The 27,496-nt window shown below is 38.8% G+C and overlaps 1 protein-coding gene across 1 annotated transcript in view; it reads left to right on the top strand.

Annotated features, from left to right (window-relative positions):
• Window positions 1–27,496, top strand: part of ADAM23 (ADAM metallopeptidase domain 23) — a 245,007-nt gene that overhangs the window by 28,656 nt on the left and 188,855 nt on the right. Inside the window, exon 3 of the mRNA XM_036757815.1 lies at window positions 13,738–13,814. Within this exon, the coding sequence (XP_036613710.1) occupies window positions 13,738–13,814 (77 nt within the window). The remainder of the gene's footprint in view (window positions 1–13,737; window positions 13,815–27,496) is intronic.

The following is a 27,496-nucleotide window of genomic DNA, read 5'->3' as shown; positions in this document are numbered from 1 at the left end:
TAATACTGTTTAAATGAGAGAGAGGGAGAGAGGGAGAGAGAGAGAGAGAGAGAGAGAGAGAGAGAGAGAGAGAGAGAGAGAGAGAGAGAGAGAGAGAGAGAGAGAAAGAAATAGAGAGGGAGAGAGGGAGGGAGAGAGGGAGAGAAAGAAATAGAGAGGGAGAGAGAGAATGAGAATTGACTATTCTGAAAACTTGCCTAATTTTTCCACTCTATTTTGCTAGGCTAGATTTAGTCTCAGTGAAGTAGGGCTGAGGAGGACAATGACATAGGTTTGCTGATATTTCATACAAATCTTTTAGTCTTCCTGTCAATAAATCTAGCAGTAGAGAATTAACTTACTAAATTGTTTAGAGACTTTGGGAAATCTGCATCATTTTGTAGGTTATGAGATTTCCTCTAATTTCTATTTCTTGTGCTAAGATCTTAAAACTGTGGATATATTTAGCTAAGTAATAGCCTTGATGATGCACTTTTCAAACATTTTTTCTCTTTCTGGGGAGAATATTTTGAAGATAACGTTTATGTTTGAAAGCAATAGTTAAAGCAGTATAAATTCCAGAACATGGAAATTAACTCCCATAGAATTAAAGGTAAACAGTGTGTTGCACTGTTGGGGATAACATTATTAATATGGCAGAACCTCAGTTCTCCTCTGGGAACTCTCCCCTTCGATTGAGCATTGCCTGTCCCTAATTTTCAACCTTTCCTCATCCACTGAGTCCTTCCTTGATGCTTACAACAGTATCTCCCAACTTTAAAAAGTTTTCACTTGATCCAACCAAGCTATCTGTCATTCATCATCTCTGTTCTCTTTCACTACCAACCTCTTAAAGAAAAGCTGAAACTCATTTTTTAACCCTTTGGAGTCTGGCTTCCAACCTCATCTCTCAAATGAAATTGCTCTCTTCAAAGTTATTGATGATCTCTTAATTGCCAAATTTGGTTGCTTTTTCTCAAGGAGTTTGAGATTGACTTCTCTACAGCATCAGGTGCTGTTGACCCTTCTCTCCTTGTCTGACCACTCCTCAGTCTCCTTTGCTGGATCATCATCCACATCCTACCCCTTTATCATGCTTGAGTAACAAGACTGTTTCGCTGTCTCCTCTTTCTGTACTCTTTCACTTGGTGGCCTCATCAGCTCCCATTAGTTTATTGTAATCTCCATGTGAAGGACTCTTAGATCTATATATCTAAATTCTAGTCACTTCCCATGATCTTCTCTCAACTGGATGTTGCATAGACATCTCAAACCCAACATGTCTGAAACAGAATATATTATCTTTTCCTCTAAGCCTACTTCTCTTCCAAACATCTGTTTCTGTTAAGAGCACCACCATCTTTACAATCCCAGACTCTCAACCTTCATGTCATCCTTTACACTTTACTCACCCTTGTCTGACATTCCCAATAATTTGCTAAATCCTTTCCAATTTACTTTGACAATATTTCCTGCATCCTTTCATCTCTCTCTATTCACAAGGCCACCATCTCATCACATTTCACCTGGACTCTTGTCTCTAAATCATTCACGCAGTCGCTTTACATATCAATTCTTTCCATATTACTTCCCTCTTCAGTAAACTCTAGTAGCTCCCTATTGCTAAAATAAAATATCTCTCTGTTTAACAACCTGGCCTCAGACTGCCTTTCTAGAATTATTAAACATGATTCCCCTTTACACACAAAATGGTCTATACAAACTAGTCTTTTTACTGGTTCTCACCCGTGGTACTCCATCTTCCATTCATCTGCCTTTTTATTGACTGACTCCTCATGCTTGGAATTGCTTCTTACTCCTACGTCTTAAGAACCCTATTTCCTCCAACATTCAGCTCCAGTGCCACCTTCTGTGTGTAGAGCTCTCCTATCTCCTGGTACATTCTCACTCCAAATTCACTTATATTTATTTTGTACATACTTGAATATGTACAAGCTCTCTCCCCCTATAGAATATAAGCTTCTTGGGGATAGAGACTTTTTGTCTCAGTACCCTCAGTGACTGGGTGCTTAAAAAAACTTGTTGATTGATTATGAGTGGTCATTTTGTGTTTTTGCACACATTGTTTGGAATATGGTAGGTATTTAGTAAATACAGGTTGGTTTGGTCACACCTAAAGTTTATTGTTGTATTAGTAGCATTTTTTACTAATGCTTAATTGATAATGGTAACCATTTATTCCTCTTAGAGAACTATGTGAATGTAGTTTTGAAATTTTTTGGTCTATCTCTTTCTCTCTCTCTCTTTTCCGTGTGCCTGTCTTTTTGTCTCTCTCTATCTCTCATCCCCTTCCCCCCCCTCTCTTTCTGTCTCTCTCTCTCCTTCTCTCGTTCTCTGTCTCTCTCTTGCATGCATGCACACTAATATGATATTCTTGGATTGGATTCTTTTGGGGGAGATTAAAATATATTTTCAAGTGACCATTTAATGTTATCTCACTAGATGTAGAAACTAAGATTTAATAAGTTTAAAAAAGTCCTTTTGTATGGGGGATATGGTTTCTATTTGTTTACTGAGATGTTGTTATCATAAATAACTGAACTCTTATGGTAGGATTTTCTGCACTATATTCTTTAAAACCTAAGTAGTTCCTGGGAGGGAGGGAGGGGGAGAGAGAGAGAGAGAGAGAGAGAGAGAGAGAGAGAGAGAGAGAGAGAGAGAGAGAGAGAGACTTTGATTGAGATTGAGATTTTTGATGATCCCGAAACACACGTAAGGTTGATTGGCTTTCCTTCTCTCCCCTCTTACCTTATCTTGGAAGGAAGGAAGGAAACAAGAATTTATTAAGTGCCTACTATATACCAGGTACTGTGCTAAGCACTTTACAAATATTGTCTCATTTAATCCTTACAGCAGTCTGTGAGGTATATGCCATTATAAGGCAGAAGTTAAATGATGTGTTCTGGGTCACACAGCTATTAAGTGTCTGAGACCAGATTTGAACTCAGGTATTCCTAACTCCAGGTCCAGAGCTCTATCCACTGTGCCACCTAGGTGCTTCTTAGGCAAGTTGTATTAATGATGAGTAGGAAGCTGAGCATTTGGATATAGGGGCATAAGATTTGTATAATAGCTTCCGTAATTGGCTGCTGATTCTTTCTTCTACTACTAATGAACTAGGTCTGTTGGATTTCCATGAGGTAGACCAGAATGTCCAAGACTCACTGTAGTAGGGAGTTGCTGGCAGTATGGTCATAGCAGCCATTGCTACTTCCACTTTTTGACCCTAATATTCTACCAATTAGTGAATAAGACTGCTAGAGACCCGTGATCCTATAGTAGGGACCAAGGTAGGAGCTTTGATCAAGAAGGGGTCCAAGAGCTAAGGCAGCCAGTCTTTGTGGATCCAGTGTGAATAGTCAGTTGAGTAGAGGAGATGGATTTCCAGTGATCTCTCTCCCTCCTTTAAGGCCTTCCTTCATCCCCACCTTCCTTTGCTACAGACCGTGATCCATACACACACATCCCCTTATTTCATTCAGTGATCTGAGGGATTAAATGGTTCAGGAGTTTCTTTCCCTACCTGAATGTCTTAGATGGCAAGTGGCAAGAGGTTTATGGCTGGAGGAGAATGGCTAAGAATGACCAGAGAGAGTCAGAATAGACCACTGGCTGATGACTTGAGTAGAGTGTCACCTGGTGGGCAACTCAGCTATTGCATTCCCTCATTGGATAACTATCCAATGATCCAAAACTATCCAAAATTCCTTTGTATGCTTAAGGAAAGCAGCCCATGACTAAATTTGGACTGTTGCCACGTGTAACAGAAACATTACATCTGAGAGCTGGAAGTGCCTTTCTATTTACAAAATATTTTCTATCCTTTATTGCATTTGGTCCTTATAACAACTCTGTGGGGTGAGTAGTACAATCATTATTGGCTTTGCAGATGAGAAAGTAGGCTATGAGTATTGAGGTGACTTGTACAAGATCTCAAAGCTAGGAAGTGTGGAGACTGTGCTCAAATCCAGGTCTCTAGACTCCAAATCCAGTATGCTTTAAGTGGCTGATGCTTGATGGATTATTAAGTTGGAAGAAATACATTGTGGTTGGCATTTTAAGGAAAAAATCCCAGAAAGGATAGCTAATTCCTTCTAAAGGAAGATAAAATCAGTCTTACCTTTTTTCATTTGGGGTTCTAGTAAAGCTAAACAGAGAAAATATAACAATAATGTTCCTTACAGGAAGGGATGTTGGAGGTGGAGCTCTCTGTCCCTTGCATATTTATCCTTTACTTCTTTCCTCTTAACTTTATTCCATTTGTTCTATAGGAGGTAAGGCTATAAAATCCTTTTATGATGTATAGGTGAAGAGATAAAGAGAGTAGAGTGTAGGTTAATAAATTTAGAGCTGGAAGGAACCTTGGGGCTCAAGAGTCCAACTCCCTTATTTTACAGATTAGGAAACTGAGGCCCAAAGAGATGTAAGTTACTTCTCCATGGCTACACAGATAGTAATTGGGTGAGCTGGGATTTGAACCTTGGTCTTTTCACTCTAAAACTAACCCTTTTCCCCAATTTGCTGTACTACCTTTGGTGATCTGGGAGTTGGCAAGAGAAAAGAACAAAATGATTCATGCTACAGGTACTATATTCATGCATGAAATTAGATATTACTCCTTACAGAGGTAGGGGGGAGTGATGGCTTCCATGGTAACTGTTGTCATAGCTGTCTTTTGAGTCATCACTTTTAAAAAAATATGAAAGCTAAATAATACAGCATTGAGTGATACAGCCTCTCTGTGCTATTCAAGTCCAAACAACAGCACCAATGAGATCTTACTTTCACATTAATTAGCATCTCTTAGTTCAGTGTTATCAATTTAATAACTGGTCCTATATTGATCATCCAGTGTAAAGGTCCAAAAAAGGCTGTGTGAGTTGAATTCTCTTGGATTTAAGTAGTTTGAATGGGAAAATTGAAGCATAAGACCTTGGAGTTTATCAGAAATATGCCCCTGCTTGCATCTCCCATGTCTGATGATATTTGATTGAATTCCTCTTTCCCACTTTTTTGGGTAGCTGTGTTACAATTCTTTTAAAGAAATCTCAAAGTATAGTTGAGTCATCCAGGAGGGATATTATCTACTTGAACTATCAGTGTCTCGTGTTTTTCATCTTATCTGTATAGGGGTGGGGAACCTGTGGCCTTGAGGGCACATGTGGCCCTCTAGGTCCTCAAGTGTGGCCCTTTGACTGAATCCAAACTTCAGAGAAGAAGGGCTGCACTTGAGAACCTAGAGGGCTGCATGTGGCCTCGAGGCTTCAGGTTCCCCACTCCTGGACTCTGGTACTTAAAGAAGCATTTATTAAAACACTTTCCTAGGCACTGGGGACAAAAACAAAATAAAATAAGAGACAGTTCCTACTGTCCAAGAGCTTACATTCTACCCATGTTTTGGTTACTCCATGCCTGAATGGCTATTACAATTGAGAAAAAAGAGACCATGAAACTTAAATCCATCACATTTGATTATTTGGTAAGTAGCTCTTGTAGAGACTTTGTTGGAGGCATAAAGTAATAGCCAAAATAACATGTGGGGGTGATTTGTGGATTTCCTTTAACCATGCTGCTGCTTTCTACCATTAGAATGGATCATTGGAAATCGACTAGTTTAGGTTTTAGAGACCAGACTCTGAATCAGGCTTTTTCTTGGATTGGTCTAAGCAGACTAAAGGAAGTTGTTTAGTTTGTATTCTGTAGAGAAAAGTATACTTATGCTGTCTTGGGTCTGATGACAAGAGGTTCTCCATGTACAAGGACCTGCAGTTTCTCCTTTTTGCTTCGAAGATTAATTCTACATCAATTTTAGGAATGACAGGATGGGGTTGTAAGATGAGCACAGGATTTGGAGTCAGAAGGCTTGGGTTCAAATCATTACTCTACTTCTTTCTCGCCTGAGTGATTTTGCAGAAGTCATTTAATCTTTTTGTGGCATAATTTCTTCATCTGTAGAATATTAATATCTGTAATGATAATTAACAGCTATTACATTTAAATACTAAATAATGTTTTATTTAATAATAAAATTACTTTTATTATTAAAAATAATAGCTTATATTTCTATAATACTTTATGGTTTGCAAAATGATTTACATACATCATCCTGTTTGTTCTTCACAACAGTCCTTTAAGGTAGGTGCTAGTATTATTTGCATTTTAAAAGTGAGAGAATTTAAATTTTTTCCAATGTTTTTACCAAAATTATCTCATTTGATACACTAATTGGACTAATGTCCCTTCCTATGATTCTATGAATTTTTTTATCTCGTTTCAGCAGATTGTTTAGGGTATATATGCCATTTTCCCATCTCTTGGTATGCTTTGTTTTTATCATGAACTACTTATCATGAAGTTACTCAAAGCCTAAGGCATAGTTTAACACTAACATGCCTTGAGAACACAAGACATTTTACATTTTATTCAGAGGCTTGTTCCTATGAATAGCAGAGTAAACACATAAGATCTCTTTCCCTCTCTTCCTGTGCTACCTAATCTCTTCAAGGCTAAGCTCAAATTCTTCCTCCTCAGTGAAGCCTTCCCACATCATTTTAGCAGTAATCCCTGCTCGTTGACATTCATGGATGGCACTTAATGCTTTGTACTAACCATTTGGCAATTAATCATGTTCACACCACCGTATGATATCTCTTTTATTATTATCCTTACTGTTACTTAACTCTCGTCCTGTTTAATTTTTCATATGTCTATTCCATGTTTTCCTAACCTGAGTTAGGGCAGAGACTGTGTCTTACTCCTCTCTGTATCTCCCACAGTGCTTTGCAGGTAGTAGGTAAACAATGTTGGGTAGAGTACAGTAAAAAGAAAAACATAAATCTTCTTTCTCAAGCCTTCCCATTTAAACTCTTTAGCAAAAATATTCAGCAAATTACCTTAATTTGAAAAACTGTCTTCATGTAACATTTACAGCTGTTGAACTTTTAAGTATAATGATTCACTTTTTTTAAAGGTCTCTTAATTTTTCAAGGCCTAAAACATCATCGTCATGGTAGTTAGCCATAAAGAATTTTGAATTTCCAGAGTGGCACAGTAGTAAACTTACTTGGACACAACTCATTATATCATAAAGTCCAGTAATAATGAGAATAGATCACATTTATGTAGGCACTTTTAGGTTTACAAATCCCTTTACATGTATTATTTTATTTCATATTCCCAGTTAACCAGGAAGCTAGGTGCTATTATCCCCATTTTGCAGATGAGGAAAACAGCTTCATAGAGCTTTAAATGAGTTGCCCAGGGTTACACAGTTAGTAATTATGTAAGCAATCATTCAAAATCAGGTCCAGTACTCTGTTCCTAGTTGAAGGTGAAAATCTACATAGGATCCTATCCAAAGGAGTTCATTTCCAAACAACCCAAAATTTCCACCTCTTTGGCTAGTAACACAAGTCTCTGGCCAGATCCTGAGGTCAGTATTTTTTTCCAAGTCTTTGGCGTGTATGGTTTATTTTTTGGATGCCTCTCTTGACCAGTTTAGGGTGACTAATCTCTTCAGATTTGACTAGGTTGGCTGCTTGAGCGATTAGTCTTTGGATGATGTAAGGTCATTATCCAACTTGAACCTGAAGCTATTACAGCTCGTTAGGATTTGACAGAGCTTATTCTCTGTTGACGTAGCTAGGGCCATTTCTGTACTTTAAGGAACTATCAGAGGAGTAGGGAAATTATCCATAGGTAGCCAAAGCATCCAGATTCTTTCCCCCTCAAGTGTCTGAATGTTTTGCTCCATGTAGACAAAAGTCAATGGATTTTGTGTAGGTCCAACATTCTATTATTTGAAATGGTTGATGTATTTTATTTATACCCCCAGTATAATGCCTGGTGCTTAATAAATGCTGCAGTCTGAGACCTGATATTTGGTGATTTCCGTAGAGCCTCTTCATTTTGATACTCTAGTAGGAGAATGTTCTACCAGCGGTAGGCAGTGCAGGATAGTGAATAAAGAGCTGGCCATATAGTCATGAAGACCTGAGTTCAAATCCTACCTCTGACAGATATAGGTTATGTGATTATGGGCAAGTCACATACCATCTCAGTGTTATAGGCAACTCTTCAAGCTGCAGAGAAGGCGTCGACTTGCATTGGTAGAGGTTGTTGCCTCCTCTGGGAGCACTCTATGTCAGTGAGATCACAGGTCTGCTCCATCTCCCTACAAGGATAATGAGGAAGAGAAACATTTGGTTGTCAAATAGATGAGTCTTCTGGGGGCAGCGATCTCAACCACAAATCCTATGGGAATTAGAAAAACAGAAACCAAAGGAAGAAATGTTTTAATATGAAAAACCAACAAGTGTAGAGGGGAGGTACAATATCCAGTGAGAAAGAGAAACAGATTTTTATAGGGTAGAGAGGAGGGGAAAGATGGGCCTTTTCTCGTGTTGTCCTTTCGTTCAGGTGAAGGGATGAAGTGGATTAACATCTTTTTTTTCTTTTTGTGAAGAGCAACAAAGATTTACATAATAGTGGTACAAATAGGTCTGTGACCTAAACTTAAAAAAAGGGCTAATTTGAGATTGAATGACTGTTGCATTAAACCTTAAGATATATAAGTGAATAGCTGTAGAGAAAGGACTCACATGCTGAGATTTTGTTTTCTTAATCTTAGCTTCCCAAGTCAGTCACAAAATATAGTTATTCTTGCTCTTCACTAAGTTTCATTTCTTAAGTCTTTGGAATTTGGTTCCAAACTCTCCTGCTTCAGGAAGCCGTCCATGATGCACATCACCACTATTTACTTAGTTCTCCTCCATGATGTCTTTTCAATATCTATCCTGTCTCTTGTCCTGTGTTACATTGCTTTTGCTATGTTACTTTGTAAGTTATTCTTCATTTAAAAAATCCGTGTCTTTTTGGTCTTCCTGGTGAAACTGTAAACTGTTTGAGGAGATGGTAGAGAAAGAGGTGACATAGCCCTAACATGTTTACTGATAGATTGTCCAAAGCCCTACCAGAGAAGCCCACTGATGTTTTCTTGTAGCTACTCAGAGTTGTTACTTCTAAAGTACTTGGAAAAGTAGAAGAGTGTCTTTTTTCCTTTTCTACTTGCACTCAACTCTGTCTATGTTCCCATGTACCAAGTAAGTCGAGCATTCTGTTTAACTTGTCAAGACCATTGAGTGTATGTTCCTTGCTTGTGAAGCCCTGTTACCTTCAAATACAGGTGCAAGTTTCGGGACTTTAATGCTATTTCCATATGAATAAGCATCTTGTTTCTGTGCTATATTGATTTTATTTTTTTTGCCCATTTTTATGTTGCCTATTTTAGAATGAAAGTTCTAATAGTACCTGACTATACCTGGTCAAGTTCTTTAATATGCCCTCCCAAGTAATGGGCACCTGGGGTCACTTAATGTCTCTTGGTGATAAAATTCAATTTAAGTCTAAAGAACTTTAGAGTCATTAAGTCATCTATTCATTATGTCTTTTTTTTAAAATAAAAAAGTTATGCATCTTGATCTTCAGTGAAGAAGTTTTGTATATAAGATATGATTTGGTTGTGTTTACAGTTTCTAGATCAGATGTAAATTCATTATGTGTTGTTTGTGTGAGGAAGAGAGTTACTATAGCACAGGCACAGAGCTACTTTCAGTACTTTATGAGGGCATTGGGCTGCGCTCATTCTTGTGCTCATCCTAGGCTATAAAATCTTGAATTCTTACAAAGAGAATGGTAAACATCTCTATAAAAACCATCATCAATCATTTGGCTGGTATGTGTATCCTGAAAGAGCGGTAGATGAATAAGGATCTCATGTGGAACTCATGACGTGTTATTGGACCTCTGCCTACCAACTTAATATATGACCTTGGACAAGTTCTTTAATCTCTTTGTGAGAAGATACTGATATCACAGGCATTTCTTAAGCTTATGATAAAAAGGGATATAAATGAAATCTCATTTCCTTGTAAAAACAGTGGTCTAAGAATTCTTATCCAGGGGCTTAATATCCAACTTTTAATATAAATGATCACAATCATCATAACTAGATAAATGCTCCACCCATACAATATCAAACCTTCCGAAGCATACTTTTTTTTTTTTCCACACTTCAAAAGACTCATTGCTTCATTATTCCAATACCCTTACACAAGAAGCAGATTGCAACCCTACCATACCTTAGTAGGTGGTCTTTATGAGTTCCTGTAGTCAAATAAATTCATCCCCTGGTGGGAGTGAGAGAGGGGATAGGTAGGAAGGGAACAAGCTTTTAAGTGCCTACTATGTTCCAGGCCCTTTGCTGAGCACTTCACAGACATTATTTCAATTGATTATCTGGTGGCTAATCTTCTGGTTTTGAGGCTCTCTGCTGGGTTGTCCAACACTCAGCAGATGCGTAGTTCATCACTGGCCTTGTATTTGATGCCTTTCCCGGTTAAGACTTACCAGAACTTGCTGTCCTCTGGCATAGTCTGTGAGAACCTTACACTACCTCCATGCCTTTGTTTCTTAGTTTAGAAAGTTTGTATAAATCAAATAAATAGGGCAGCATAATAACTCATCACCTAACATTTTATTGAATAAGATACAATATTATAGGACATCTTTTTTCCCCCCCTTCATAATTCCTGCCTCATCCTTTGCTGCAGTGAGACAGAAGAGGAAGGATGTCTTCATTAGGATCAATGAATTCAAAAAGGATCCTTTAAGGAGATTTTCATAGACATCTTAGAGAAAACTTTTCTGAATACTTAGGGTGAATTGGTTTCTTGAGAAACAGATGCGGACACATCTGTTTTCCTGTGGTCAATCAGATTCATCTTCTTTTATCATGAATTTCTCTTTGACAAGTGTAGACATTACCTATCAAGATCTCGGTTGTTCTGCTGCCTTTAAAATAGCCATCTCATCAGCATTAGTGATCTCACCTTGCACCCTGATATTGTTCAAAGTATACCCATCTTAAAATGCATGAACCAGCCTTCATCTGCATCTAGCTTTTCATCCTGTAATGCCTTCTTCCAATGGTGCTTCACAATGTTAAAAAAAAAGAAATCAGTGGCATGAAATTGTCAGTCTAGGTGCATCGAGTTGGACTTTAAAGGATGAATAAGAATTCCATAGGATGGGAAATTGTGTGAACAAAGGTACAGAGAGGCAGAAGAAGGTGGAGTCTGTAGGTGGTACAAGGGATAATCCAGTTGGCAGGAGCATAGGATGTAATGGAAGGGAGTGATGAAAGATAAGGCTAGGAAGTTCATTGGAAGGTGGAGAGGTATGAATGTCAGGCAAAAAGTTTCATCCGTCAGCTCATAGATTTAAAGGCTTTAAGGGACTCTCTAGATCATCAAGACAGCTAGGTGGTTCAGTGGATTGAGCTGGGCCTGGAGTCAGGAAGACCTGACTTCAGATCTGGCCTCAGATGCTTACTAGCTGTGTGATCCTGGGCAAGTCACTTAACCTCTGTTTGTCTTAATCCACTGGAGAAGGAAATGGCAAACCATTCCAGTATCTTTGCCAAGAAAACCTCATGGACAATATGGTCTGGGGGTCATGAAGATTTGGATACAACTGAGCGACTAAACAACAATAGGAGATCAAGCCCAAAGGTTTTCTTAATCTGGGGACCATGAGATTATTTTTTAAAAAATTTCGATAACTGTATTCCAGTGTCATTTGTTTCCTTTGTAATCTTATGTATCTTAAAACATTATTCTGAGAAGGGGTCCATAGACCTTTACAGATTGTCAAGCAGTTAAGAACTCTTGATCTGATCTCATACTGTCTAGAGTAGTGGAAAAAGTGGTGGACCTGGAGTAAGGAAGACCTGAGTTCAAATTCAGCCTCGGACGTTTATTAGCTGTGTGACCTTGAGTAAGTCACTTAACTTCTGTTTCAGTTTCCTTAACTGTAAAAATGAGGGATAACAAAAGCATCTGCCTCCCTGCATTGTCATGAGGATGAAATGATATTCGTAAAGCATTTAACATCATGTAAAACGTTTAACATTTAACAAAGCCCGGCACATCCTTTTGTCCTTGTTCAGTCGTGTCCGACTCCTCATGACCCTTTTTGGGGTTTTCTTGGCAAAGATACTGAAGTAATTTGCTGTTTGCTTCTCCAGCTCATTTGACAGATGAGGAAACTGAGGCAAACCCTTAACTGGGGTTAAGTGACTTGCTTAGAGTCACACAGCTAGGAAGTGTCTAAGGCCAGATTTGAATTCAGGGAGGTGACTTTTCCAGACTCCAGGCCTGGCACTCTATCCACTGTCCCTTGCCTGGCACATAGGCACTTAAAAATATTTAATTCCTTTCTTCCTCCCTCTCATTTTACACATGATACCGAGAGTGATTAGGCCTTGCCCAGGGGCACGTAGGTAGTTGGTAGCAGAATCAGGATTTAACGGTAGGTGCCCTGACTTCAGATCCAGCACCCTGCCTCCCCTCAATTGCAATTGCAAAGTTTTTAGCTGAGAAGTAAGACCAGGTCTGCATATGAGGAAGATGTCTGACAATTGTTTATTGAGTGCTTGTTATGAAGAAAATTGTGGAATATAACATTGAACAAGGCATAAGCCTTTCCTTCAAGGAATTGATAATCTAGTTGGGTTAATGAGGCAGGTAAAATAAAAGAAAATTATAATATAGAACAATAGAGTCATAAACAAAGTGTTACAGGAATTCTGAGGAAGGTGAGTGTTCTACCAGATGCCATGAGCCAGGGAAGGCTTCAAGGAAGAGGCGGCCTTTAAATTGGACTAGAAAGGCTGGCTAGGATTTGGATAAGTGGAAATGGGGTGGAGGAGGTTGCAGGTGAGAAGAGGGAGGGCATTCCAGGTGGAGGGAAGGGCATAAGTAAAAAAAAAAAAAGCGCAGAGGTGGGAAAAGGTTGGGTGTGTTGGTGTTGCCTTCTCTTTGACGTGTGTCCCACTCTACAAATGATTGCCACGCCTACTTCTGCTTTTGGGAATGGAACCTGGGGGAGGCAATAATCATGACTCAATAGGGGGCTGAATGTAGGTGTTCCATTATCCTCATCCTCTTTGTGTGATGTGGTGACAAAGGAAAATTTTGTCTTCGATAATACCTTGCTGAATATGCTCTAATTTGGTATTTAAATTTGTAGAGATCTTTTTCTTAGAGAGGGTTTTCATCATGAAGTAAATAGGATTTATATTTCCTTTGGGATCATCGTTGTGGTTCGAGTTCAAGAATAATGATGGAATTTTCTAGTGTTTCAAAAAACACATACCAGCCTAAAAAAATGTACATCAGATCTAACCACATGAAAAAAAGGGGCAAAGTTCTGACTGAGTAGTTTTTGCAATTCTGATGCTGTGATATTCCAGGCCAGTTAAATCTGCTGATACAGCATTTCTGAGCTCTAGCTTCCGATGGAGACCAGAGGTCTGTTGTGATTTTTCACTTATGTGTGTAGGGAAAGAAAAATGGTCAGTTTATTGAGCAGAAGAGGTAAAATCAGGCCTTAATTAGTCAGACCTTCTGTATAATTCATCACACTCACGTTTGGAAGTCAAGGAGAATATGCTGCCACTTGTTAACATAATGGGTTAATTTTATCAGACTGTCCCAGTTTCTTGCTGCAAAAAATATAGATGTATTTCCACAGAAACCATACTAAAAGTTACTTAGTGTATTTTTTTTCAAGAGAGAGTCACTGATATGCTCATGTGAAATACAGACCTTGATGTAAAGCAGTCAATCTGGAAGGAGTTAATGAGCTAAGAGTCTTTCTCTCTTTCTGTATCTATAGGCTGTGCATCTGGCCCAGGCAAGTTTTCAGATAGAGGCTTTTGGCTCCAGATTCATTCTTGACCTCACACTGAATAAGTAAGTATTTAATTCTCTTTCTGTTAAGGAACAAATTCGGCCAAACCTTTGCAACTGCCCTGTTCATTTATTTAGAGTTCCTCATAATTTGATGCAGTTGATGTTTCCCAGCTGATATACAGGGCATCTGAGTGATGCAGTGGATAGAGCACTGGCCCTGGAGTCAGGAGGACCTGAGTTCAAATGTGATCTCAGACACTTAGTAACCATGTGACCCTGAGAAGTCATGATAACCCCAATTTCCTCCAAAAACCAAAAACAACTAAAATTAAAACATATACAGTAAATTGAATGGAGTCTCTTCACCACATTGCTCTAACCACCTCCCTACTCCACTCCCGATCCTCATAAGATCCAATGCATGACAAATGGAATCTTTCATAAAGGCAAGCACATTTTGTTGTTGAGTATGATCTTAAGAATTCTCTTTAATTTAATTAGAGTTTAATTAAAATTTATTAGATTCTCTGAAGTATAAAGAAAAGTTTTTCCAAAACCAGATTTGAGCTGGCAATCTTAGATTGCCATCGCATATTTAACTGGCTAAGTACAGGAACCTAGAACAGTGGCCTTAGAGTCAGGAGAACCAGGTTCTAGTCCCATGGGCTTATAGTTATTAGGAGGGAGAGGGAATGAAATTAGATTGTTTTGGAAGTCATTGGCCTGAGACTTTGCTAAACTGTGAATTCTCTCAGTGTTTGGTTAACAGAATCACTGCTAAAGAGAGGGAAAAAAATCCACATCTTTAGGAGTAGGGATTTAGGCTTCTCTCAGGCTATAAGTGTGAGTCACTCCAAGTAAAACAATGAAATCTGAACTGAAGTATGTAATAGTCCAGACCTCCAAAATATTTTATTCGTGATGGACTTTTTTTAGAGATATGAAAAGTGGAAAAGAAAATAGTGAGGAAAAATGAGGTGGTATATATGAGCTACTTTCTTTGCTTAAGAGAAATTGTGACTCAGTGGGTAGAGAATCAATATCACAGCCTGGAAGACCTGGGTTCAGTTCTGCCTCTGAAATGTATTGGCTATTTGACCCTGGCTAAGTTATTCAAGCACAGTTAAGGTGAATAGAGCACTGGGCTTGGAATCAGGAAGACTCATCTTCATGAGTTCAAATCCAGCCCCAGATACTTACTAGCAGTATCACCCTGGGCAAGTCACTTAACCTGGTTTGCCCCAGTTTCCTCATCTGTAAAAATGAGCTAGAGAAGGAAATGGTAAATCACTTCAGTATCTCTGCCAAGAACACCCCAAATGGAGAGTTGGACTCTACTGAAACAACTAAACAACACAACAAGTTACCCCACCTTTCAGCACTCTAGAGTAATTTCCATGTCAGGGAGCTCTCTATACCTGTGAAATCACAAGTACTATCCTTTACTTTGAGGGCAGCTAGGTGGCACAGTGGATAGAGTGCCAGGCCTGGAGTCAGGAATACTCATCTTCCTGAGTTCTAATATGGCCTCAGACACTTGCTTAGTTATGTGACTCTGGACAAGTCACTTAACTCTGCCTCAGTTTCCTCATCTGTAAAATGAGCTGGAGAAGGCAATGGGAAACCACTCCAGTATCTTTGCCAAGAAAACCCCAGATGGGGTCATGAAGAGTTAGACACAATTGAAAAATGACTGAACTACAACAAATTCCTCAATTTCCTTATATTGATTAAAGAGCTATAAGATTATGGAAGAGGCAGTCTTAACCATGCTAGAGCTTGGTGGATTTGTAAGCTGAGAAAGAGTTTCTCATATTCATCCCCATTGTCACTTTCTTGTCCTTCCTTGACTGTCCCTAACACCTTTTAAGACTTAAGAGTCTTTCATAAGGGCAAGTGCATTTTGTTGTTGAGTATGATCTTAAGAATTCTCTTTAATTTACCTGTACACTTAGAGTTTAATTAAAATTGATTAGATTCTCTGAAGTATAAAGAAAAGTTTTTCCAAAACCAGATATGAACTGGCAATCTTAGGTTGCCACAGCATGTTTAACTGGGTGAGTACAGGAACCTATCATGGTTGCAGGAAGAATACTGGCCTTGGAGTCAGAAGAGCCAGGTTCTAGTCCCATCTTCACCAGAAACTAGCTTTGTGACATAACTAGGAAGTTACATATCCTCTCTGGACCACAGTTTCCTCTGTAAAATGAGGCAGAATGGACTATGTTATTTCTAAGGCCTTTCCCTAATTTAGCAAACTATGAGTTCTTGAATTCTTTAGTTGTATTATGCTTGCTCTCTCTTCTGCTTTGCCTCAACTACTTAACAGAAAAAAATAAAATCAATTTATCAAAAATATTACCCTATTAACTCCCCAATAAAGAAAAGACAATTACAAAAAGTTTGAAAACCTTTTAGTTATTTTGCAAAGGCAGGAAAATACTTTAAAAAGAAGTTTAAATCTATCATAACATTTATATCGTAAAATTTCTTGCCTGCTAAATGAATGTAGTAGAGAATAATATTCCAGAATGATAGACTATTCTAACTGGGCTACCTAAGGGAACTCTTTTGAATTTGGTCCATTCTTTTCTGCTTTATTGTAAATTGGATTAAAAAGGCTCCTCTTATTTGCAGATGGACACTTCTGAAAAGGGGCTATGTAATATACAAGTTTTTGCATGTTGTGGGATGCTGACAAAATAAAAGAAATAATCACAATTAAGTACAGGATAGTAAAAAAAATTCTAAACAGATTATCGACTATTCGAATTTTTAAAATGAATAAATATTTGTACAAGTGCTGGCCTCAATTCAGGCTTTTCATCATGTCACCTTTGCTTGTTTTTCTAATTGAGACCAATATGAATCATATACTAAAAGGAAGCGAAAATTTGCATTGGAACTGTTTTTGTGAAGACTTTGTTCCATGATTTGCTGTCTCACAGTTTGGGGCTAATCTTTCCAAGATGGCATCCAAACTGAATTTTCCCTCTGCTAAAATTGTCACCTTTATACAGATGCATTTTGTATAAAATTTTAGTATAGTGTTAATTTAGAATGGGGAATATGACTATATGTGGAAGTCAGTTGCATTTTAAAAGTTTTTTTTAGTTACCCCCATTTCTCCTTCCCTCCCCTTCATCCCTGAGATTAAGGCTTTCATCATGGTTGACCAGGACTGCATCCTTGTAAGAAAGGATGCACCATCAGATACACCGGACAGTTGAGCTCAGCTGTTCTCTGAGAAAAAGAATCGGGGTCTAAAGAGCACCTATTAAATTTCAGATCTGCCGAATTCTGTAAGCCCAGCAGAAAAAAAAGTGCCAACTCAGCTGGTATGTTACTTACTCAAGGGTTTCTGCAGGTTTCAGTCAGAATGAATCAGCAGAACTCTGTTTCTCTGCCCTCTCCCTCCCCCACCCGAACGTTGAAGGTGTTGCTGGCTTCCTTTTGGGAGGTCTGCTAAGCACCAGTTGAAGTTATTTTCTGGATGCTGTGTCAGCAGTGTATTTTTTGCCAAGGGAGAATATGTTATTTTGCCAAAGATTGGGGTATACTGAGTAGCAAGCTCTGATTTATTTTTGTTTGTTTAGGCACAGCGTTGTTATATTTTTTGCTTCAGACAGTAACAGCAATGACAATAATTACTACTTTGAGTTGGGAAGGTCTGGGTTCAAGTCCTGCTTCTGACACATAACTAGCCGAGGGATCCTGATAAAGTTAACTCTCAAATGTGCCAGAAGTGCCTAAATCTCAAATGCCTAAACTCTCAGAGCTTCCGTTTCCTCATTTGCAAAATGCAGGGGTTGGACTAAATGGTTTTTAACGTCTCTTCCAGCTCTGATAAATCTATGATCCTACTGACTTGAATTAGTACTTCACATACATAAGTTCAGTTGACACTCCTGTCAACCTTGTGGAATAGGTATGGCAGATGCTGTTATCCTTATTTTCCAGATGGGGAAACTGAGTCTCATCCATGATCAAGCAGCTAGCTTCAGAGGCTGAATTTGAACCCAGGCTTACCCAATTCAAAACCCAGCATCCCACCTACTCTCCCATATTATTCTAAATTGAAACAGAATTAAGAGCAATCACTGCCATGATTGTTACCATATTAAGTCATTTAAATGTGCCCATGACCTTCTGGATAATATTGAAAATGGGTCATGTGGGGCAATCAGAGCTCTGGAGGCCATGAGGCAAGCAGAGTGTCTGAAATTGATGCTGGGACTTTGCTATCACATTAATTATGATGATGGAGATGATTTCAGTGTTAGGCAGGAATGTTTTGGACCCCATTATACAAGACTCAATTGCTGAAGTATTAAAAGGACCTTGTTTGTAACACATCAGTGTGCTTGTAAATGCTTAATAACCATCTCTCTGAAAAAATGTTTTCATGACACATTTTTAAAGTTAAATCTGCATTATTAACATTTTCCACCACTATATTAAGTCTAGTCAACTACCAGAACAATAAATCCAGTCCCGATTTGTAGTGTTTGTCAATTTCTGAGGTGTAAATGCCTACACTGGAAGTTTAACAATCAGATCTGGTGAGTGGGTATGGTTGGCTCCATCACACTCCTAGTAGTATCCCTTATGAAGTGATCATACAGTAGGAATCTGGTAGACAATTTTAATAGTGAGAGTTTAGCATAATATATAGAAATATTTAGTGAGAGGCATCTGCTGTAATGGGGACGAAAAACAAAATTCCTTCCCCCTTTAATGAGAGCCAAGAGATTTAGATTCAAGCTTTGACTTCGCTATTTACACACTGTGTGACTAGGAGCAAGTCACTTAACCCTGTTTGCCTCAGTTTCCTCATCTGTAAAATGAGCTGGAGAAGGAAATGGCAAACTACTCTAGTATCTTTGCCAAGAAAACCCCAAATGGGGTCATGAAGAGTTGAACACAACTGAAATGACTAAACATGAGTCTAGGAGTGGTATAGCCTGGTCAAATGGTATACCCAGTTGAGTAATTTTAGGGCAGCTAAGTGATACAGTGAATAGAGTGCTGTCCCTGGAGTCAGGAAGACTCATCTTCTTGAGTTCAAATTCAGCCCCAGACATTTACTAGTTGTGTGACCCTGGGCAAGTCACTGAACCCTTGTTTGCCTTAGTTCCTTACCTATAAAATGAACTGGAGAAGGAAATGGTAAACCAATCTAGTACCTTAGCTGAGAAAACCCCAAAATAAGATCATGGAGAGTCGGGCACAACCGAAACAACTCAATAAAATGGGGATACTATATATTTTCTAAGGATGGTAATGCAGGTGTTTTAAAATTTTGAGCTAGTGGCTTCATTTAATGATTTTGAGACTTGAAAGCATGAGATGAAGTTGATTGAGGTAGGTCTCCTTGCTTAGAAAGCATTTTTATGGACTGGAATAGAAATTTTACGTCGGGATTGTGTTAACCTTCAGGCATTAAACAGATTGTTCTAGACTTGCCCAGAATGAAGACATCATTGTTGTATTGTGTGTCAATCACATACGCTATCCTCTTTGGAATCATCTGTATTTTCAGGGCAGGAAAAAAACAAATAATAATTGCATGGTGCAGTAGAAAGAATTTTGGATATGATATCATATCCAGTCATAGCTCTGCCATTTCTACCTTGTCACTCAACTTCCCTGAACCTCAGTTTCCTTCTCTGAAAAATGAGGAAGTTGTAATAGATTTTTAGCTTTGATTTTGTGATTCTGTAAATGAGTGTAATGGGTGAGTAGATTGACAGGGAAAGTAACATGAAAATAAAGCAACTCAAGGGATGATCTTGGCACCTACAGTGATCACTGCTTTTGAAAAGTGAGTTAATTGATAATAGTATTTGACAGTCACTAAAATATTTGGACTCCAAAGTCTGGGTTTTTATAGCTTGGCTGTGTATGAAAGGTTGATTGGGTCCATGGAGCTTGCATATCTCTCACAGAGGTGGAAATGGTTCTACTTCAGTCTGAAGTCCCTACTTGTGAAAGCAGCTAATACTTGAGTGAGGACTTATTCCTTGCCTAAGACAATAACAACAGGTGCACATTCCAAGGGGGAACAGTTTTGAAAGATGGTTGTAGTGAGTAAGAGCTGGGCCATGCTAAAAAATTTATCAGTAGATGACCATTTCCCGAGAGTCCCCTGGGAGTCTAAGAGCTAGTCTCTTATAGTACCAATGTTAATAATGTCACAGAATCTCCCCTTTTTATTCTAGTGTAGCCCCTAATATCGGATTTATCTCTTGAATTGTTTTCCTCTGGGTCAAAGGATCTGATTCCTGAACAGATAGGCCTGTTGATTTCAGCCGATCATAGTGAGAGGGGGATTATCCTTTCCTCCTTATCTAGAGTCACAGTGAATCTGTGGGAGGATGGGGGAAGAAGTCACGGAAGGAGATAAAGGGATGCTGTCAGCCCTCTGCAGCCTCTCTTATTGAGTCTTCCCCCGCCCCTCTTCCTTTATGGTGAAGACTTTCCCTGAGAAGGTGTGAAAGTCAGAGAAAGAAGCCATGGTACCATGAACAATAATCTTGACTAGGAGCTATAAAGAAAAAAAAGAAATCTAGAGTAGTGTAGAACTGCCAGCTATTATGAATCTATGTGCCTGACATATAGTAAGCACTTACTAAATGTTTTGTCTAAGCTAATCAAGTCTAATGTATTGTGAATCCTGTTTGTCTGGTGAGTACAAAGAAATTGCTTTCCCCCTTTCATCCATAAGACTGCAATGGGAAGTGATGCGTGTCCCTTTTCATGAATTGCAGCTAAGTGCAGGTAAGATTTCCGCTATCTGCAGCCCAGGTCTGGGAGAGAGGCAGGAAGAAGCTTAGGAGGGGGATGGTTGGTGGTGACTGTCTACATACAGAAATGTGGGGCCTTAGTTTCTGTTATTCTATGTTATTCTGTGTATAATGAAATTATGTGTTCATAGCATGCTAAGTCATTGAACGTATGAATGCATTAAAAATGCCTGGAGAGTGAAATATTTCATTGGGTGAGAGCTTAGGTGGAAAATTTCAGATTTTAATATTTTGAACAATATTCTATTCAATTCCCTAGATCAAGGGTGTTTAACCTAGGACATGGAACTTAAAAAATTTTTTTTAACAAAAACTATATTTTAATAATTGGTTTCCTTTGTAATCCTATATATTTTATTTGGTCCATTTAAAAGCACTGTTTTAAGGAAGAGGTTCATAGTCTTTACTAGACTGCTAAAGGAGTCCATGACACAAATAAGGTTAAGAACGGTTGTCCTAGATTAAATTTGGAACCTAGCCAGTAGAGGGTTAACAGAATATGTTTCCAAACTAAGTGTGAAAACAGCAGCCCAGCCTTATGGTAGTGGGGAGATCAGCCCTGATATTTTCAGGCTTAACACTTTTTAGTGTCCACCGTGGATACTGTACAAAGTAGCTGCTGACTCAAAGCACGTCCCAGAAAGTAGCTGAGGACTAGGCTCTAGTTTAAGTGGGGTGCCACCTGGTGGTAAGTTCAGATATAATACCCGTATAATTAAACACCCTTGCTGGATAATTATCACAGTGACAAGCTATGTCCCTGTAGGCTTAAGGAATGCAGTACTGGAGCCATAACCAAGTATCACATTGGCATCAATTGTTTAATCCACGACAGACTTCATAATGCCAGTATGTTGAGGAAAAAAGCCTCTGGCCCTGGAATCATTACAAACTTGGGTTTGAGTCTGGACTTTGATATTTACTATCTCTGACTCTCAACAAATCATGTAACTTCTCTGAATCTCAGTTTTCTTTTTTGTAAAATGGACATATACTACTTGTACTACCTATTACTGTGGAAAGATCATAGCATCCTAGGTCTAGAGCTGTAGAGGATTTCGGAGGTCATTTATTCCAAGTCTTTCATTTTATGGGTGAGGAAGCAGGCCCAGAGAGATTCAGTTGCTTGTCTAAGACACAGACAGGATTTGAATGCAGGTCCTCTGACTCCAGAGCCAGTGTTCTTTCTTCTGTGGCATAATGCCTTACAGGGTTGTGAAGAAAGTTCATTGCAAGCTTAAAAGTTCTCTAGAAGTGTGAGTTATTATTATCACCACTGGCATTTATCCAGTGCTTTAAGGTTTGCAAAGAACAGTGTGTATGTTATCTCATTTGGTCCTTGTAACAACCCCGTAAGGTAGGAGCTATTAATGTCTTCATTTGGTAGATGATGAAGCCAAGGCAGAGAAACGTTACATGATTTGCCCAGGGTCACACAGCCAGTAAATGCCTGAGTCAGTATTCGAACTCAGGTCTTCCTGATTCCAAGACCATCAACCTTTCCACTGCCGTGTAGCTGCCAATAATTCCGTGAAGTGGTTTTGTTTGTTTGTTTTGCACCTTGAAGTGTAAATAAGTGTAGTAGGAGCTTAAAGAATTTCTTTTTCCTTGGAAGTGACGTGTATACAGACGGCCTGCTCATGTCTTTAGCCAACTTAGCTTATTGGGGTGGAAGCTTATTCTTGTGGTTTAGTGTATTCCTTGTTGCCCTACAACTCAGATGATGAGGCATCAACCAAACCAAATAAAAAATAAATGTTATTATCCTTTCTGAAAGAGTTGTAATTCATTGAATATTCACATGTTTGATTTTTCACGCCTTTGGTGGTGTTAGAGTTTAATGCTGATATTCTCCGAACCTGCTTTTATTTGTTACCGGATTGACCCCAGAAGCACTTTTGTAATGTTCATGAAGGTGGAGAGAATCTCCAGGACTCTTCTACTGTAAATCACTCTTCACTGAGGTGGCACCATAATCCTAAGGGCATACCCCTAAGCTTATTCTTAAAAGAAAGCTATCTCTACATCAGAGATTGTATGGGACTCTGGAGGTGTATTCAGGTATACAGACAGGACTAAAAACAACAACCACAACCACCACAACAAAAAACCCAAACCACACACATCAGAGTCTTAGATTTTATTCTTCTGAAATTTATCTTTATGTCTTATGATTTGCTTTGTCGCTAAAGTTGTGATATTGAATAAGCTTCTTAAATATTTCGAATTGGATATTTTCAGCTTTTTCTGAGTAAGGCCAAATGGTTCAGTTATGAGCAACTTAAATGAACTGTGGTATGTAGAAGACCTGTGATCTTGAAGAGTAAAGACTAGATCACTTTAACCTTAGCCTAAAAATGTTAGGAGGTATCTTTATCCCACCTCCTCTGAATATCTCCCCGCCCCCGCCCCCATAACCTAGATTGGAAATCTTTCTATGTGGTGCTGGAGAAATCAAATAGAATTGTGTTAGAAAGATTCATTTGCAGCAATGTTTGTATTGAGAAGCAAGAGTAAGGTTGGAAGATGGTTGTGGTAGGTCCTAAATACATCTAGAGACAACTAGGTGGCACAGTGGTTAGAGCGCTAGACCTAGAGTGACAGAACTGGCCAGGGAAACTTCTGTTTAAAGCTTCCTGGGGCTATATTTCATTTGACATATTTGTGTTAAGGCCCAATGGGATCTTACAACAACAACAACAACAACTCACATTTATGTTGTGCTCCGTATGTGCCAGGCAAATGCTTTACAATTATTATCTCATGCGATTTTCACAACAACTCTGGGAGGTAGATGCTACCATTATCTCCATTTTACAGATGAGGAAACTGAGGCAAACAGATGTTAAGTGACTTGCCCATGATCACCAATCTAGTAAAGCTTCCTGGCTATATTTATAGCTACATTTATTTATTATTTACTATAATAATATATAATTAATATATTATATATTATTATTATTTATTATAGTTATATTTATTTATTTAAAGCTATATTTGTTTGACATAGTTGTGTTAAGCCCCAGTGGGATCTAATAATTAATAATAGCTAACATGTATACAGCACTTACTCTACACATTCAGGGCAGATCTGAACCTGCTCTTACTAATTCCAGGCTGAGCACTCTATCCACTATGTCACTTAGCTGCCCCAATGTGATAGTGGGGAGAAGAGTGGTGATATTTAGTCCTGCTGCCCTCACATGTACCTGGACAAATGTAAAGTATTAACTTAGTTCATGTTGTTTAGGTTGGACTGGATGGCTTCTAACATCTCTTCCAACTCTCCAGTTCCATGATCTCATTATTCATCTGCTTACTGTCCTGACAGCAGTGCTAACAAAGCACAGAATCTTTTTTCCTTTTGATGATGGGAATGTTACTGGCAGATTGTGGGACCCATTTGAGGAAACAGAGAAAAGGAGGGGCAGGGCAGAGGGGTGGACGTGAGGAGATGTCTTGGGTTTCCCCCCAACTTTGGAGCTGGTTGGCCCCACAAGTGTTAAATGAGAAGAAGAAATAGTGGGAAGGTTCAAAATCAGGGTGGGGTGGGTGGTGGTAGAGAAACCATCCCTGGAGCTAATCTTAGATTTGTGAAAATATCTCAGTTAGGGTTCTCTGAGTATCTGAAGGGTTTGATTTAAGATGAATGCATCTGTAAAATGCTGATGTGAAGAAATGTATGCACATAGCAATTTGTTTATTAAAAATAATTAATGAAATGCTTTTAAAGAAGAAAATATAATTAGTATAGTTTTAGTCAGGATAAGAAGCCCAGCCTTCATGCTGATTGGCACAGCTAATTCATTCCATGATCAGTCAACCAGTGCTTACTGGATGCCTGCTGTGTATAATGCTATGTCTGGTGTCATGGAGGACAGCAAGATATTTAAGACAGTGTCCCTGCCCACTAGGAGTTTATAGTCCATGAAGGGAAATAAGGTGTGGACACAATATGATAAAATAAAGCATGGAATGTGAAGAGCCACCAAGTCCTGTTGACAGTAAGTGCTGTAATGGTTCAGACAGGGCTCCAGTCACTTTTGGCTGGTGTAGTGAGGGAAGGCTTTGTGCAAGAGGCAGTATGAGCCTTGAAGGATGGGCAGACCTTTGATAGAAGAGGAAGGAGGAGAACACTACAGGCAGAGAGAATAGTATGAGCCATGGTGCAGAAGTGGGAAAACCTCCATCTTCTGGCATTTCTTAAGACTAGAATGCCTAGGATGTTAAGAACCTGGAACTATTGGGTAGCCTGTAAAAGGGCATACTGGCCTTCAAATTGCACATTTTACTGGATACAAAGTGTTGACTTCAACCTCCATTTGCATGTATGAGCTTTTGGTCTTTTATCTTGTTTAAATAGAAACTTCTGAGGAAGAAAAGTGGTGCTTCAAAAATAATTCAATTAGAGAAAATGCAGGATAATCCAATTTCAAACTATAACAAAAGGCAAGAGCACCCTATGAACTTTTAGAGTCAGAAACTAAACCTTGAAGTGTTCCATCAAAGTGGTGATTTGTTGGCAGTCTTCTACCAAACTGTTGTTCTGATGCCCCATCAGGATGTGGAGGGGACCCTGAGTTTTTGAAGGCTCTTCCTCACAGTATACTCTGGTAGGCTCTTCCAAGCTGGAAAGGCTTCAAGTCCAGGCCTGCCTGCTGATGGATCATATATCTGCCATTCAAAGGCCGGCCCTACTTGAATGTTGGCCACCAGGTAATGTATTCTGAGTCACAGCAAGTCGTGAATACCATCTGTTAAGGTATAGTAGTGGTTGTATTTGCTTTGGTAAAGGGAGAACCCATGCTGATGAAATCATGAGCCTTTGAAGCATTGGTTTGTGGTTAATAATTTAATTCATGGTTGCTGATTTAAAAAAAGAGAGAGAAACAAAGTTTTGATAAATTGTTTTACTATAAAAAGAAAATATATTGTGTCCTAGTGTGATTTTTCTTAATCTTATTTGTTGAGGAGGGCCATCTCAATTCAATTATTACTTGCTTGAATTGGATAAATTCCACATTTAAGCTCTTTATTGCCTGTTAAGTATAGTTCTATTTACCTTATCTACCCAATATCCTACCACAATTTTCAAGGATAGAATTGAGTTTGTACAATTTCTTTTACAGTAATCTGCTTCAGGAGGTGTTTAACCCTTAGGGAAGGGGATGAGAATGGATTTCTATGAAAACAATGAATCTTAAGATTTTCCTAAAACTCAAGTATGACTTTTTCTCTCCCTTATTCAATAAAGTCCAGTGACTCCCAGTGACCTCCATGATCAAATATAAATTCAGGCATTTAAAACACAACTTGGCACTTTCATACTTTTCCAGTCCTATTACACAATTCTTTACTTTACCCACTCCATAGCCTAGCCAAACTCTTCTTGCTGCCTCTCTCACAGGACACTCCATCTCCCATCTCCTATGGTACTCCAAATCCTACCTTTGTTCTTTTGTACTGGCAGTGCCCGATGCCTGAAATTCACCTCCTCTTTACTTCTTACTCCTAGAATCTCAAGCCATTCTTTCTTCCCCTAGCTACTAGAGCCGTCCTTTCTAAAATTACCTTGTGTTTATTTTGAATGTATTCTGTACCTGTTTTTTGATATAAAAAATTATCTTCCTTGAGTTGTTGACTGACTGAAAGAATAGAAGTTCTTTGAGGTTGGGGAATGTTTCGGTTTTGTCTTTGTAATCCTAGCACTTAGCACAGTGCCTGGCACATAGAAGTAGATGCTTAATAAATGCTTATTGATTGATCAATTAATAGGAAAAACCATGAAACTTGCCTTTTAAAAAACCGCTGCCATAATGCCATATCCAATAGAATATAAATTAATTATGCATTGTCCATATCATCTGGACCCTGAAGTAAGCAGAATTGCCTAGGCTTGTCAGGGATGCCTCACTGCTGAGATTGCTTTCCTCTTGGAATCCTTCTTTCAAAACAGTTCCCAAGCATTTTGATTTTGTCAGCCTTCTCTGCAGTGCAGAATGCTGTTCTCTTTGCTGTTTCTCAGTATTGCTTGACTAATACCTTCCTCCCTTCTTATGTTCCCAACCACCCAAAGTAGGCACAGTTGGTATTGATAAGAAAGATAGCTCTAGGCTGGATATGACCATAGCTTTCATTGTTACCTTGTCCTCTGATTCTGGTGCACACTTCGTGGGGGTCCTAGCAAAGCACAAAATATGACCTTAGACCAATGCAGAGAACTGTTAAGATTACAACTCATCACAGTGATGATCCAGCTGGACAAGTTGTAAGCAGCAAGACCAGTGGACACTATAGCTACCAGCTTCTATCTCAATTAATCAACAAGTATTTATTAACGACCTACTGTATACCATTGAACATGCCAGGCTCTCGAGATACAAATACAAAGAATGAAACAATCCCTATTTGGAAAGAGCTTATATTCTAATGGGGGAAGATAGGCACAAGTAGAAACATAAACAGCATAAATATAAGGTGAATAAGTACAAATATATACAAAAAGTGTGCATAGTGTGGGAAGGAGTAAACTAGAATTGGGGAATCAGGAAAGGTTTCATGAATAAAGTAGTACTTGAGTAGAGATTTTAAGGAAGAAAAAGACTTTATGAGGTGAAGGGAAGGTAGGGTCCATGCCAGGTGTGCAGGATAGCCAGTGTAAAGGTCATTTTGGGAGAAGGGAAAAAGTCATTTGTGCTGGAGTAGGGGGGGAAGCAGTAATTTCCAATGAGTCTGGAAAAATAGGATGGAGCCAGGTTGTATCTGCCTTTAAAAACTAAACAGATGAATTTATATTTTATATGAGAGGCAATAGGAAGCCACTGAAGTTTATTGAGTAAGGGAGTTACATGGTCATATTTGTATTTAAGGAAATTATCTTTGTAGCAGTAAGAGGGACTAGGGTGGTAAGAGACTTAAGGCATGAAGGACAATTAG

Source organism: Trichosurus vulpecula, chromosome 4 (assembly GCF_011100635.1).
Source record: "Trichosurus vulpecula isolate mTriVul1 chromosome 4, mTriVul1.pri, whole genome shotgun sequence".
NCBI lineage: Eukaryota > Metazoa > Chordata > Mammalia > Diprotodontia > Phalangeridae > Trichosurus > Trichosurus vulpecula.
Note: the sequence above shows the minus strand (reverse complement) of the source record. Positions and strands in the feature narration are given on the sequence as shown.